The sequence below is a fragment of the Dendrobates tinctorius genome, unplaced genomic scaffold (assembly GCF_039654945.1).
Source record: "Dendrobates tinctorius isolate UK_male_01 unplaced genomic scaffold, ASM3965494v1 ptg000223l, whole genome shotgun sequence".
Taxonomy (NCBI): Eukaryota; Metazoa; Chordata; class Amphibia; order Anura; family Dendrobatidae; genus Dendrobates; species Dendrobates tinctorius.
Window position 1 is genome coordinate 5,618,035 of NW_027361890.1, and position 16,372 is coordinate 5,634,406.

Sequence of the window (16,372 nt, forward strand, 5' to 3'; positions counted from 1 at the left end):
GTACACATGATACACAGGTGATTGTTTGGCGCAGCCAGCTATCCTCTAATATGAATGCCAGTTCTGAAAATGCAGACTACACATAATCAACACTTAGTAAAAGACCACTTTTAACACATACTAATAATTGCAGAAATAACGTCAGTAGGAATGCATATTCCCAATTGTTGACCTTTGTAAAAATATTTGCAATTAACTAAGAAAAGTCTTGTATACAGGGATATGCTACCATTAGTAATGTGAATATAAAGGACAACCGGTAGTTTTACGGATCGTTTATTCACATAGGAGCTCATTAAGATTGCATGTGAGACAAGCGCTGTTCCTGCATGGAGGATCTGATTAAGCGTTAATATAGGAGTCCCTCTATAATTGGCGACTCTGCTCACAATTATATCTAGACATTGAAGCAAACAATACAACTGAATGGCCCATGTTACAAGGTCAAACGCTTCAACATTAGGGCATCTAAAGTATATGAATTCACTCTAAAATGAGCACCATCACGCGACAAGCCACCCTCCAAAGTGCACACAGACAGCGAGGAGAGAGGACCACAAAATAGAATGGCACATAAACCAATGAGTTAGCGAAAGCCGCCTCTCTAAACCCTCTTCTATCAGAGCTGAAATGCTTGCATGCCGGGATTTCCAGGAATGCCTCCTGTCGACAAGTACACTTAGAGTAGCCATATCTCACTCTACTCTTGGCTGATCATCGGATCAGTTGGCAAATTTTTACACAAACTTCCAAAAGCCCAAATTATTTTTGGCAGTTTCACAAAAGATACAGATGCCAGGTGGATGACCTACTTTAACAAGGCTGCTTCAAACATGTCAACCATCTGTGTAAGCTACATGATCACATACAGTCCGAGATATTTATGTAGACTGCACAGAGAAAGGATGCCAGGCAAACGGCCATAAGTCACGACATTTGCAATCTAAAAAGAGTCAGCTCATCTGCTCAAAATGGTAATTATGGGTTTCAATAACTATTGAAAACCATTTAACTGCTGGACACCATGATGCCAAAATAGCTGCCAACCCAAGAGCCAAAAAGCTTTCATCTCAACTGGCTGTATGTGACCATACTAATCACTTCCCAACACTTGGGGGTCAGGTTAAATGGCAGAAGTGAACCGTGCACAGTGGTTCTCCCCTGATCTAAAGTACTAAGAAAACAAATTGGCTTGGACAATCTGTATCAGTTTCCAATTGCAGATCTCCAGGATTGCACGTCTCATGGCACCCTTCAGCCTTAAAATCTGAGGTCAGGCACACGGACTTACAAGAATATGATTACTTCATAAGTCGCAGAACTTCTCACTGGTCACAAGGTTCCCGTCTGGGAGTATCCCTATTCCCATAAATGCTAACATGCTATAAGTGCAGGCATTCAGTCTGTGAGGACAATATAGTGCAAGGGACGCCAACAGAAGGATATTCTTCCCATTATCATTTATGGGTAGGCCATGTCTAAAGGGCATGTCACACTAAGAGATATCGATAGCAATATCGCTATAACTTGTGACGTTATAGCGATATTGCTAGCGATATCGCTGTGTCTGATACTTACCAGCGACCGGCTCCCCCGCTGGTTATCGCTGATCGCGCGAGAACGTTCAGGACTGTTTCTCGTCGTCAGCTTCCTGTGGCGCTTCCTGCTGTGAGGACGAGCGACGCGTGGAGCCGGGCGGGAGGACGCAGGATCGCCTGGTGTGACAGGTAAGTAGCGATCCCCGTCCCCAGCGATGTCGCTAGTGAGATCTGCCTATGTGGCAGCTCACTAGCGACCACTTAGCGATGTACCAGCGATCCTGACCGCGTCATATCGCTGGTCGGGATCGCTGGTACATCGCTAAGTGTGACAGTACCTTAAGAATAGATGTCTGCCAAAAAGTACAAACCACCAAAGATAAGGAAAACTTGTGTGACTCGCTGCACCAGCGCCTGATGTAACAAAGCCGTTTGATCTTCAGGTTACTACCAAATCCACAATAAAATGGCGTGTCACAACTGTTTAAGTTTATCACGAAAAACAATCTGGCAGAAAGATCCAACCTTCTTGTTTATAAGGTCATGTTATTCTCTGAAAGATAATGCCATCCCCATCTTTAAGGGGGTAATTTGCTGCTCCCTGACTGAAAAAGATTGCTGTTTTAATTTATATGCAAATGAGGCTTTATGGGGTGGTCCTCTATGGCACAACCCCTGCTTAATAAAGTCAGTGCCCCACAGAAAATAAAAACAATGTATCCTCGCCTCCCGCAGAGGCACTATTCCAGTGATGGCCTTGCTGCTGTTCCTAATGGTTGACATAACATTGTTGTGTGCGGCGGCGAATGAGCTGAGGCATGGCCAATAGACCAAAGGCCTAAAAATCAATCTGTTCATCTGTAATTAGTTACAAATAGCTTTTTTTCAATACCAGATTTGGGTAAATATAGAATGGGAGAAAGCAGAAACATAAGTTTTATCCTTTAGGGTGAGAGTGCCTATATGATAATTTCAGAGCATAGCCAAGTGCAAAGTGGCCTAAACTGCCCTAAGTACAAAACCAGGTGGTAGCATTACCCTATGACTTAACAGGCTGACTGAATATACCCACTACATGGGCAGCCAGGACCTGTGGAGTCTGACAGAGGCATAGCCTTGGGAACACCAAGCATACCCTCCAGTAGTACCTACAACTAGAGCACAGGCTGACAAACTATAGAAGTCGCTAGAGATCTCTTCTGCCCATCATAGATTGTCATCGGGGCATATGCGAGAGCAACTTGATAATATCAGGTCACAATCCAGAAGATGCCTTCATAAAATTGCCAAAAATAAAATGATTAACGTAGAACTTACATTGGGGAGATGCATCGGAAGTGGTGCAAATCAAATGAGGGAAGCCTCCCCAAGCCAATTGATAAGTTAGCTGCTTTAATTTCCAAAAACACCTTTGAAAATGAGAAAATAGCAGGGTAGAGGTAAAGGAAAAGTCCGCTCACCAATCTCTGCAGGAGCCTGGTTGTCAGACACGCACGGAGGCACCTTGATCAAGGGCGTAGTCCAAAATGAAGAAAGAAAAAAAAAAACTTCAGCCAGTGTGTATACTAACAAAAGTTAAAATTCCAATTTAATTCAAAATATCATTAAAAAATATGTAAGCTCATTACTAGGTGGTACACATGATGGATGGAATCCCCGGTATAACCAACGCGTTTCAACCAATAAAGGTCTAAGTCATGGTATGGCATGTTTTGAATTAAATTGGAATTTTAACGTTTCTCAGTTTGCACGCTGGAGTTTTTTTCTTTCTTCATTTTGAAAATGAGAAGTGCAATCTGATGTGTTGCTATCTGCAGCTATACCACTTTTCAAATCACACCAATTTTGATATATCTGCCCCACTGTGTGTACAAACATGCATATATAGCACAACATAGACACAATCATTTCAATGACTATGTGATATCAATATGAATGTGATGCGGGCACCTGTATGTGAGGAGGGTTAATAAGATGTGCTCCTTAGAAAGCAGTGCCGCTCACATCCATGCCTCAAGAAAAGCAGAAAGGACCAATGTCACATGGGGTCCCTCAGAGGCGGTGTACCTGGAGGTTCCCTGGGGCTCTCATCGCCATCAATTGCCAGTCTGAGTTGCTGGACGAAGTCAGAGGTGTAGACGCTACGCTCCTGCCAGATGTGTAGTAGCCTCTCCAAGGGCTTCCGGCAGCCATCGTCGGCTTCACTGGAAGGACAGAAGACCAAGAATTACATCCAGTGTCCAACATCAGCAAGAAAAACATTACATATAAAAAGCACAATAAATAACAGGAGATAAATTACATGTGTAACCAAACTAAGATCAAAATTGCAAACGCAAAGGGTTATACTAACCCCCCAAAGCTCGGCTCACCTCTGTTAGGGTGTGTGCACACCTTGCGGTTTTTGCTGCGGATCCGCAGCAGTTTTCCATGCGGCTTACAGTACCATGTAAACTTATGGAAAACTAAATCCGCTGAGCACATACTGCGGAAATTTCAGCGCAGATTTGCTGCGGTTTATTTTCCGCAGCATGTCACTTCTTTTTTGAGGAACCGCAGCTGCAGAACGAACATATCTCTCTCTTTCAAATCCGCACAGCCCAAACCGCAATAGAATCTGCATCAATTCCGCTGGACAAAGTATAGGTATCCGCAGGGAAAACTGCATGCGTTTTACCCTGTGGTTTCTGCCAAGCGATGCGGATTTTTCTGCAGAAAAAATCTGCAGCGTGTGCACACACCCTTAAAATCAGCACCATTCTTACGGTTCTAATGTACCAGTTACTAGATCATTGGGGGGGGGGGGTAACTAACTTTCTGATCACTGGGGGTTGGACCGTTGGAGAACACAATGTGTTTAAGTGCTGCAAAGATTGACTTTTTTTTTTTTTTTTTAACATAGGACCTATAAGTTTTCCTCTCTTGTCTATTGTAGGATATTGTTGTATTTTCCACAAAATAACCATTCTGGAGCATTATGTCTTAAAATTTTGAGTTGCTCTGTTCCTCTGTTACTCCTTCTAAAAATGTATAAATAAACTGACAACTGAGAGGTTACCATTCACCTTCCCAAAAGGGTGAATCCCTACACCTACACTGTCAGCTTTGATGGGATACTGTAAAGCAAAGCAGGGACACTCTAAAACGTTAAACACCCATTTGTTAATGTAGTCATAAATTTCTACTAGGAATAACAGCACGACGACGCACAATGTAGAAATGTAAGAATACATGATTTTACTAAAACAGATGTCAGCAGAGCTGAAAGATCCACTTTAACCCCTTAATGACCAGTTTTTTTCAGTTTTGTGTTTTCCTTTTTTGCTCCCTTTCTTCCCAGAGCCATAACTTTTTTATTTTTCCTTCAATATGGCCATGTGAGAACTTATTTTTTGTGGGATGAGTTGCACTTTTTGAATGATACCAATGGTTTTACCATGTCCTGTACTCGAAAACGGGAAAAAAAATTCTAAGTGCGGTGAAATTGCGAAAAAAAAGTGCAATCCCACACTTGTTTTTTTGTTTGGCTTTTTTATTACGTTTTCTAAATGCTAAAACTGACCTGCCATTATGCTTCTCCAGGTAATTACGAGCTCATAGACACCAAACATGTCTAGGTTCTTTTTTATCTAAGTGGTGAATAAAATTCCAAACTTTGCTTATAAAAAAAAAAAAAAAGCGCATATTTTCCAATACCCGTAGTGTCTCCATTTTTCATGATCTCGGGTTGGGTGAGGGCTTATTTTTTACACGCCGAGCTGACGTTTTTAATGATACCATTTTGGGGCAGATACGTCCTTTTGATCGTCCACTATAACATTTTAATGCAATGTCGTGGCAACAAAAAAAAAAAACCCGTAATTCTGGCGTTTTGATTTTTTTTCTCACTACACCGTTTAGTGATCAGGTTAATACCTTTTTTTTTTTTTTTTTATTGATAGATCGGGTGATTCTGAACGCAGCGATACCAAATATGTGTAGGTTTGATTTTTTTTTTATTGTTATATTTTATTGGGGCGAAAGGGGGGTGATTTAAACCAGGGCTGTGGAGTCGGTAGGCCAAACCTGCGACTCAGACTCCTCAATTTCCCTTACACCGACTCCAATTCCGACTCTCACATATATTGCTTATATTTAAGTGAAAAATTTATTGTAGTACAATGTGAACATCAGACATTTAATCATTTCTATGATCCAATAATCAAGATATTTAGGTAGAACATAATATATATTTATTGGAATACAACTTTAGAACACAAAAAAACCGTAATAAATTGTAAATATGTAATACACTATGTAATATCGATTACATATATACAGTACAGACCAAAAGTTTGGACACACCTTCTCATTCAAAGAGTTTTCTTTATTTTCATGACTATGAAAATTGCAGATTCACTCTGAAGGCATCAAAACTATGAATTAACACATGTGGAATTATATAATTAACAAAAAAGTGTGAAACAACTGAAAATATGTCTTATATTCTAGATTCTTCAAAGTAGCCACCTTTTGCTTTGATTACTGCTTTGCACACTCTTGGCATTCTCTTGATGAGCTTCAAGAGGTAGTCACCGGAAAAGGTCTTCCAACAGTCTTGAAGGAGTTCCCAGAGATGCTTAGCACTTGTTGGCCCTTTTGCCTTCGCTCTGCGGTCCAGCTCACCCCAAACCATCTCCATTGGGTTCAGGTCTGGTGAAAGTGGAGGCAAGGTCATCTGGTGTAGCACCCCATCACTCTCCTTCTTTGTCAAATAGCCCTTACACAGCCTGGAGGTGTGTTTGGGGTCATTGTCCTGTTGAAAAATAAATGATGGTCCAACTAAACACAAACCGGATGGAATAGCATGCCGCTGCAAGATGCTGTGGTAGCCATGCTGGTTCAGTATGCCTTCAATTTTGAATAAATCCCCAACAGTGTCACCAGCAAAGCACCCCCACACCATCACACCTCCTCCTCCATGCTTCACGGTGGGAACCAGGCATGTAGAGTCCATCCGTTCACCTTTTCTGTGTCGCACAAAGACACGGTGGTTGTAACCAAAGATCTCAAATTTGGACTCATCAGACCAAAGCACAGATTTCCCCTGGTCTAATGTCCATTCCTTGTGTTCTCTAGCCCAAACAAGTCTCTTCTGCTTGTTGCCTGTCCTTATCAGTGGTTTCCTAGCAGCTATTTTACCATGAAGGCCTGCTGCACAAAGTCTCCTCTTAACAGTTGTTGTAGAGATGTATCTGCTGCTAGAACTCTGTGTGGCATTGACCTGGTATCTAATCTGAGCTGCTGTTAACCTGCGATTTCTGAGGCTGGTGACTCGGATGAACTTATCCTCGGCAGCAGAGGTGACCCTTGGCCTTCCTTTCCAGGGCAGTCCTCATGTGAGGCAGTTTCTTTGTAGCGCTTGATGGTTTTTGCCACTGCACTTGGGGATACTTTCAAAGTTTTCCCAATTTTTCTGACTGACTGACCTTCATTTCTTAAAGTAATGATGGCCACTCGTTTTTCTTTACTTAGAATTTGTATTATGGCAAGAAAAAAAGCAGCTAACAGTCTATTCAGTAGGACTATCAGCTGTGTATCCACCAGACTTCTGCACAACACAACTGATGGTCCCAACCCCATTTATAAGGCAAGAAATCCCATTTATTAAACCTGACAGGGCACACCTGTGAAGTGAAAACCATTTCCGGTGACTACCTCTTGAAGTTCATCAAGAGAATGCCAAGAGTGTGCAAAGCAGTAATCAAAGCAAAAGGTGGCTACTTTGAAGAACCTAGAATATAAGACATATTTTCAGTTGTTTCACACTTTTTTGTTAATTATATAATTCCACATGTGTTAATTCACAGCCTTGCTGCCTTCAGAGTGAATCTACAAATTTTCATAGTCATGAAAATAAAGAAAACTCTTTGAATGAAAAGGTGTGTCCAAACTTTTGGTCTGTACTGTGTATATATATATATATATATATATATATATATATATATATATATATACACACACACACACACACACACACACACACATATACAGTGGGGCAAAAAAGTATTTAGTCAGTCAGCAATAGTGCAAGTTCCACCACTTAAAAAGATGAGAGGCGTCTGTAATTTACATCATAGGTAGACCTCAACTATGGGAGACAAACTGAGAAAAAAAAATCCAGAAAATCACATTGTCTGTTTTTTTTTTCATTTTATTTGCATATTATGGTGGAAAATAAGTATTTGGTCAGAAACAAGCAATCAAGATTTCTGGCTCTCACAGACCTGTAACTTCTTCTTTAAGAGTCTCCTCTTTCCTCCACTCATTACCTGTAGTAATGGCACCTGTTTAAACTTGTTATCAGTATAAAAAGACACCTGTGCACACCCTCAAACAGTCTGACTCCAAACTCCACTATGGTGAAGACCAAAGAGCTGTCAAAGGACACCAGAAACAAAATTGTAGCCCTGCACCAGGCTGGGAAGACTGAATCTGCAATAGCCAACCAGCTTGGAGTGAAGAAATCAACTGTGGGAGCAATAATTAGAAAATGGAAGACATACAAGACCACTGATAATCTCCCTCGATCTGGTGCTCCACGCAAAATCCCACCCCGTGGGGTCAGAATGATCACAAGAACGGTGAGCAAAAATCCCAGAACCACACGGGGGGACCTAGTGAATGAACTGCAGAGAGCTGGGACCAATGTAACAAGGCCTACCATAAGTAACACACGCCACCATGGACCCAGATCCTGCAGTGCCAGACGTGTCCCACTGCTTAAGCCGGTACATGTCCGGGCCCGTCTGAAGTTTGCTAGAGAGCATTTGGATGATCCAGAGGAGTTTTGGGAGAATGTCCTATGGTCTGATGAAACCAAACTGGAACTATTTGGTAGAAACACAACTTGTCGTGTTTGGAGGAAAAAGAATACTGAGTTGCATCCATCAAACACCATACCTACTGTAAAGCATGGTGGTGGAAACATCATGCTTTGGGGCTGTTTCTCTGCAAAGGGGCCAGGACGACTGATCCGGGTACATGAAAGAATGAATGGGGCCATGTATCGTGAGATTTTGAGTGCAAACCTCCTTCCATCAGCAAGGGCATTGAAGATGAAACGTGGCTGGGTCTTTCAACATGACAATGATCCAAAGCACACCGCCAGGGCAACGAAGGAGTGGCTTCGTAAGAAGCATTTCAAGGTCCTGGAGTGGCCTAGCCAGTCTCCAGATCTCAACCCTATAGAAAACCTTTGGAGGGAGTTGAAAGTCCGTGTTGCCAAGCGAAAAGCCAAAAACATCACTGCTCTAGAGGAGATCTGCATGGAGGAATGGGCCAACATACCAACAACAGTGTGTGGCAACCTTGTGAAGACTTACAGAAAACATTTGACCTCTGTCATTGCCAACAAAGGATATATCACAAAGTATTGAGATGAAATTTTGTTTCTGACCAAATACTTATTTTCCACCATAATATGCAAATAAAATGAAAAAAAAACAGACAATGTGATTTTCTGGATTTTTTTTTCTCAGTTTGTCTCCCATAGTTGAGGTCTACCTATGATGTAAATTACAGACGCCTCTCATCTTTTTAAGTGGTGGAACTTGCACTATTGCTGACTGACTAAATACTTTTTTGCCCCACTGTATGTATGTATGTATATATGTATATACACTCACTGGCCACTTTATTAGGTACACCTGTCCAACTGTGTGTTAAGACTTAATTTCTAATCAGCCAATCACATGGCGGCAACTCAGTGCATTTAGGCATGTAGACATGGTCAAGACAATCTCCTGCAGTTCAAACCGAGCATCAGTATGGGGAAGAAAGGTGATTTGAGTGCCTTTGAACGTGGCATGATTGTTGGTGCCAGAAGGGCTGGTCTGAGTATTTCAGAAACTGCTGATCTACTGGGATTTTCACGCACAACCATCTCTAGGGTTTACAGAGAATGGTCCGAAAAAGAAAAAAAAACCAGTGAGCGGCAGTTCTGTGGCCGGAAATGCCTTGTTGATGCCAGAGGTCAGAGGAGAATGGGCATACTGGTTCGAGCTGATAGAAAGGCAACAGTGACTCAAATTGCCACCCGTTACAACCAAGGTAGGCAGAAGAGCATCTCTGAACGCACAGTGCGTCGAACTTTGAGGCAGATGGGCTACAGCAGCAGAAGACCACACTGGGTACCACTCCTCTCAGCTAAGAACAGGAAACTGAGGCTAAAATTTGCACAAGCTCATCGAAATTGGACAGTAGAAGATTGGAAAAACGTTGCCTGGTCTGATGAGTCTCGATTTCTGCTGCGACATTCGGATGGTAGGGTCAGAATTTGGCGTAAACAACATGAAAGCATGGATCCATCCTGCCTTGTATCAACGGTTCAGGCTGGTGGTGGTGGTGTCATGGTGTGGGGAATTTTTTCTTGGCACTCTTTGGGCCCCTTGGTACCAATTGAGCATCGTTGCAACGCCACAGCCTACCTGAGTATTGTTGCTGACCATGTCCATCCCTTTATGACCACAATGTACCCAACATCTGATGGCTACTTTCAGCAGGATAATGCGCCATGTCATAAAGCTCGAATCATCTCAGATTGGTTTCTTGAACATGACAATGAGTTTACTGTACTCAAATGGCCTCCTCAGTCACCAGATCTCAATCCAATAGAGCATCTTTGGGATGTGGTGGAACGGGAGATTCGCATCAGGGATGTGCAGCCGACAAATCTGCGCCAACTGTGTGATGCCATCATGTCAATATGGTCCAAAATCTCTGAGGAATGCTTCCAGCACCTTGTTGAATCTCTGCCACGAAGAATTGAGGCAGTTCTGAAGGCAAAAGGGGGTCCAACCCCTTACTAGCATGGTGTACCTAATAAAGTGGCCAGTGAGTGTATATATATATTATATTATATATATATATATATATATATATATATATATATATATATATATATACACACATATATACATACACATACATACATACACATATACACACACACACACACCGAAATATGTCTCCTAAGGGAGCTCGGGGCTAGTCCCTCGTCTAGGCCTGATTGGAGAAAAGCCAAGATGTTGGGAATAGAGAATGTCAAGGGCGAAAACCCCCGCTCTCGGCACCAAGCAAAGAAAATCTTCCAGGTGTGATGGTAGATTCTCGCCGAGGTAGATTTCCTGGCGCTAATCATTGTAGCGACCACTTCACGCTTGAACCCCGCCTGTGTTAGAATCCAAGATTCAACGGCCATGCTGTCAAACACAGGGCCCCTAAGTTCGGGTGGAAGATTGGTCCCTGGGACAGTAGATCTGGGCATTCTGGCAGTCGCCATGGGACGTCGGCGAGCAGCTGCACAAGATCTGCGTACCACGCCCGCTGGGGCCAGTCTAGTGCCAGCAGAATCGCTGGAACCCCTTCCATTTTGAACTTCCTGACGACCCTCAGAAGTAATGGCAACGGGGGAAACAGGTATGGAAGGCGAAACTGGTTCCATGGTAGAACCAACGCATCCACCTCGAACGCTCGTGGGTCCCATGACCGAGCGACGTACATGAGCACATTGGCGTTCCTTCTGGATGCCATCAGATCCACGTCCGGAGTTCCCCATCGTTGGCAAATCTGCTGGAAGACCTCGAGGTGCAGGGCCCATTCCCCTGCCACGACCTCCTGCCGGCTGAGGAAGTCTGCTGCCCAATTTTCTACGCCTGGGATGTGGACTGCCGATAATACCGACTGGTTCTTCTCGGCCCACTGAAGCATGTATCCTATCTCGCGCATGGCTGCCATGCTGCGCGTGCACCCTTGATGATTTACATAAGCCACCACCGCGGCATTGTCTGACTGCATCCGAATAGGCAGTCCTGCTAGGAAGTGCTGAAAGTGTTGCAGCGCCCGCCGGACCGCTCGTATTTCCAACAAGTTGATCGGGAGGCGTGCCTCCTGTTGTGACCATTGGCCCTGAGCCGTGTGGTGGCGAAAAACTGCTCCCCAGCCCAGAAGGCTGGTATCGGTTGTGCCCACTAGCCAATGCTCTGGGGGAAAAGGTTTTACCCTGAAGAAGGGAGGATCAGACCGTCCACCACCCCTGTGACTACCTGACCTGAAAGGACAGCCGGCACTGCTGATCGAGCGAAAACGGGTTCCTGTCCCAAGCTGCCAAGAGGGCGTGCTGTAGTGGGCGAAGATGAAACTGGGCAAACGAAATTGCTTCTATTGCTGCCACCATCTTCCCTAGTATCCTCATCCCAAAGCGAATGGTGTGAGGGACTGGCTGCTGAAGCTTCTGGACTCCTTGCTGGAGCGCTAGGGCTTTGTCTTGAGGGAGAATTACAGACCCTCGGGAGGTGTCGAAGATAATCCCTAGAAAGGAAATCCTCTGGGCTGGGACGAGGGATGACTTTTCCCTGTTGATTAACTACCCTAAGCGGGAGAGCGTATCCAGCGCAATGCTGACGCTCTCCTCGCATGCCCGAAATGAGGGGCCCTTCACCAAGAGGTCGTCTAAGTAGGGCAAGATGACTATGCCATGAGAGTGTAAGACGGCCATCACGACTGCCATTACCTTCGTGATCACTGTGGGGGCGGTGGCTAGCCTGAAGGGCAGCGCTGCAAACTGGAAGTGTTGGCCATTGATGACGAATCGAAGGAACCTTTGATGTGGCAGAAAAATGGGGACGTGTAGGTAGGCATCCTGGATGTCGACCGAGGCTAAGTACTCTCCCTGCACCATGGCCGAGATAACTGAACGGAGAGACTACATCCTGAAATGTTTGACCCTGATGAATCTGTTCAGGAGCTTCAGGTCCAAAACCGGCCTGACCGTCCCATCCTTTTTGGGGACTGCGAACAGGATGGAATAAAAACCCTGATCGCTCTCGTGCTCTGGTTCGGGAACTATAACCCCGTTGTACTGGAGTGAATCGATGGCCCCCAGCAACACCTTTGCCCGGGACATCACCTTGGGAAGTCGGGACAGAAAAAACCGTCTTGGGGGGTACCTGATAAACTATCTTGTACCCCGAAGACACCAGTTCCGCCACCCATGAGTCGTGTGCTACGTCGACCCAGACATGGCGAAAGAAAAGCAGGCGGCCGCCTACCCTGCTGATGTCGCTTACATGTACTCCGAGTCATCTGGCTGAGGATTTCTGAGGCCTGGTTCCTCTCGACCTGGGCTGGCACGCGCGCACATCCTCCCCAATGGATTGGGTCTATATGGGACCTGTCGCTCCCTATCTTGGTTGAAGCGACTTGAGCCGGCCGAACTGGCGGCCGTCGACCATCCAGTGTTGCGAAAGGCCCGAAACCGTGCCGGGGCTTGGCGAAAAGGATGTTTAACTTTCTGCTGCGGGAGGAAGCTGCTTTTTCCCCCTGTTGCATCGGAGATGAGCTGATCCAACTTCTCCCCGAACAGGCGGCCTCCCTAATAGGGCAAGGAAGTCAAAAAGACTTCTTAGAGATAGAATCCGCTCGCCAAGATCTTAACCAAAGGGCTCTCCTAATGGTTACCGCGTTAGCGGCAGCAGATGCCGCACAATTGGCCGCATCCAAGGAAGCATTGATCAAGTAGTCTCCAGCCATAGCAATCTGAGTTGCAACCTCTGACACCTCCGCCGGCAGGTCTCTATCCTGCAAGGCCCTATTCAATGATTCTGACCATGACATCATGGCCTTGGCCACCCACGTCGCCGCAAACGAGGGGGCGAGCGCTTACCCCGATACCTCAAACACTGATTGAGCCAAGCTCTCTATGAGCCTATCAGTGGGGTCCTTAATGGACGAGCCACTCGGTACTGACAATAGAGACTTCGAGGCCAGGCGCGACACTGGTGGATCCACCACTGGTGATTCCGTCCATTTTTTACGGAGATCCGGGGCAAAAGATATCTTGCCTCTATAGTCTTTTGGCCCGAAAAGCGCCTATCTGGGCGTTCTCTGTGACGCTGCACTATGTCCTCAAATTCTGGGTGAGTACCAAACACTCTGTGAGGTCACCTGGCCTGCTTAAAGGCCACTTTATGGCTCGACGCCAAAGCAACCTCATACTACATCCCCAGGGTTTGATTGAGAGCTTCAATGAGGCTGTCCACTGTCTCTCGACACCCCGGGGTATCTAGGCCCAGCAGTCCGTCTGAGTCACAATCCAAACTGTGCTCGCTCCCGACCATTGGAGAGGGAGAGCGAGATGCTGAACTCCAAGATGCCGAGGCACCGGATAGACGGGGAGACCTCGTGTGGGCCCGTTTCCTTCGCACTTGCCTGGCATGAGAGTGGCCCCTGCAGGCCGAAGGTTCTTGTGAGGTGGAGGACCCCTCCCCAATAAGCGAGCCACTATCCTTGCCTCCATTCGGGGCGTGAAGAGACTCGATCGCCCTTGTAATCGATGCCATAGATTGGGATAATGATAAGAGTCCATTCCGGGGGATTTTGCTCCCTGGACTCCGCTGCCGGGGGGGCTCCTGGGCACGTTCGGAGTCACAGGCCTCGCACAACTTGTTGCTCTGCGCTCACGGGAACGCAGCCCTTCAGGAGATGCATGCAGCGTAGAGGAAAGTGTGCGCCTTCCCTTTACCGGCAACATTGCATCAGCCAGGCGTTTTGTCTCACTGTCTTTCCCTTTTTTTTTCTAAATAGAGAGGGTGGCACCCCTTGAGTCTCTAGTGTGCTCCCGCAGACGTGGCTGCACTTACCCGCTCCTGCATCCCCCTCACGTGCGACCGCTCCTGCTCTTGCGCTCCTCTGTGGGGCAAGCCGACTACTTTACCGGTCGCGGCCTACACTGATTTGAAGCCGGGGCCTCAATTTATCTGGCGCCCGCCCAGGCTCCGGGGGGCGTGCCGCCGAAGTGACGCTGCGTGGACGGGGGCAAGACTTCTGCCCCGGCCTAGCTCTGGCCAAAGCCACGGGCTTAATTTTTAGCATGCTGCAGAGGCTGGAGGCGCCGCAACAGTGGCGCGCGGCCCACTGCACTGCCGCCTGTTTGTAATCCTCACCAGCGTCACCTACAGGAGGAACAGGACGGGGGAGGGATTTGCCAGTCCTACTCTCTGCGATTCTAGGCCTGCCAGCACACCGCTGCTCCATTTGCATCTCCCTGCTGCCCAGGAGCCCTCACGCGTGGCCTAGCAGGAATGAGCTGCGCAGAGCCCACCCACGCCCTGTAGCTTCATCCGGGATGCCAACAGGTATGAAAAACCTCCGGGGAGGCGGGGGTGGTGGGAGGATCCAGCTTCCAGGGCCGAGGAGAGGGACCTTCCGCCGCCTTGCATCACCTCCGTCTAGCGTTGGTGGAGCAATGGGGGCCGTACGGACTAGTCTTGTGCCCCTGTACAAGCCCATGGATTCCATACCTAGGGGTGGACAGGGCTAAGTCCGGCATCATGTCCCATGTCGCGGGAGAGAATACGTGGAGGGCCACTCGCACGTGCTCGCCCATTGTTGGTTTGGGGAAATTGGACCCATTCAATAGGATCCGTTGCCCCTGTCTCATCTTCATAGAAAAAAAATAAAGGAAAGAAAAAAACAAACTAAAATAAAAAATTCTGGGGAAACTGCCCTGATTTGTCCCACGGTGCGAGAAAGGATACGTGGAGATGATACTCGACACGTTGATGGTTTGGGGAAATCGGACCCTTTCAATAGGAAAGGGTCTAATCTTCATGGAAAAAAGTCTGGAGAAAAAAAGACCAGACGTGTGCCTCCATGGACACTAAGCAAAAAACTGGGGGATGGCAGTCACTGATGTAATCTGATGTCTTCACACAGCAGCAGATTTGGTGCAGTGTATGTGTGAGCACTGTGTCTCTAATGACACAAATACTGATGGAAGCAGCCTGTCCAATCAGCAGCTGTAACAGTGTGAAGTGTTTGGGGGTGTATGTATGTATTGTGCTGCTTAATACAGGATCACTGCTGTGTTCTTTCTAATGCTGGAATAATGATAAAGATGAGTGCTGGTGCAGTTTACTGCCAGCCAATGAGTGGGCAGTGGGTGGTGCTGGTCACTGGAGCTTGCTGGGAGTTTGGTGGAGCTTCGCACATACACTGCACCAAATCTGCTGCTGTGTGAAGACATCAGTGACAACAGAGCTGTCTCATTCACACAGTAGAGGCTTTGTCACACAACAGATTACATCAGTGACTGCCATCCCCTGTGCAGATTAGAAGCTGCAGACCCCCATCACTGGCCATCACACAGTCTGTTCTCACTGCTGCCAGCAGCCTGGGACAGTGAGGGAAGGAATTACTGATAATGAGTTATGTATTGTAATCATGGAGTGGCCCAGAATACAGGACGATTTTCCCTCCTCACTGGTTTCACTTTCCATAGATAACTGTTCAGCTTGCGTCTGTGGGAGGAGCAGCTCTCTGCTCTGAGGCTGCTGGAGAGGAAGAATTTGTTACTGTGTAATGAGGGCTGCTTCATGTGGACGGGGAGGGCCTGTAGCTATGGAGGGTGGGGGCATGTTTGGAGTAGAGTAGGAGGTTACGACTAGTTCTCATTTCAATGCCATAACACACCTCCCCTTGGACGTTCTGTTCAGAATATCTAGAAAACCGTGCAAACTAGTGACAGAAAGTAAATTACTTATTGTCATAATTCTGCAGCCCAGATATGTGCTGAGATTACAGTGCCTTTCAACCCCCTGCAGATTTAGCAGGTTTACACATTCGGAATTAACTTGGCATTGTGACATTTGGACTGTAGATCAGCCTGGAAGTGTGAAATGCACTGCAGCAAAAAAGAATATTATTTCTTTGTTTAATTTTTTTTTTAAATTGTGAAAAGTTTATTCAGAGGGTCATTTATTATTCAACCCCTCAAACCACCAGAATTCTGTTTG

At 46.2% G+C, this 16,372-nt stretch overlaps 1 protein-coding gene across 1 annotated transcript in view; it reads right to left on the reverse strand.

The window, feature by feature from the left end:
* Window positions 1–16,372, reverse strand: part of RPRD1B (regulation of nuclear pre-mRNA domain containing 1B) — a 124,504-nt gene that overhangs the window by 47,678 nt on the left and 60,454 nt on the right. The window contains exon 3 of the mRNA XM_073555272.1: window positions 3,606–3,742. Within this exon, the coding sequence (XP_073411373.1) occupies window positions 3,606–3,742 (137 nt within the window). The remainder of the gene's footprint in view (window positions 1–3,605; window positions 3,743–16,372) is intronic.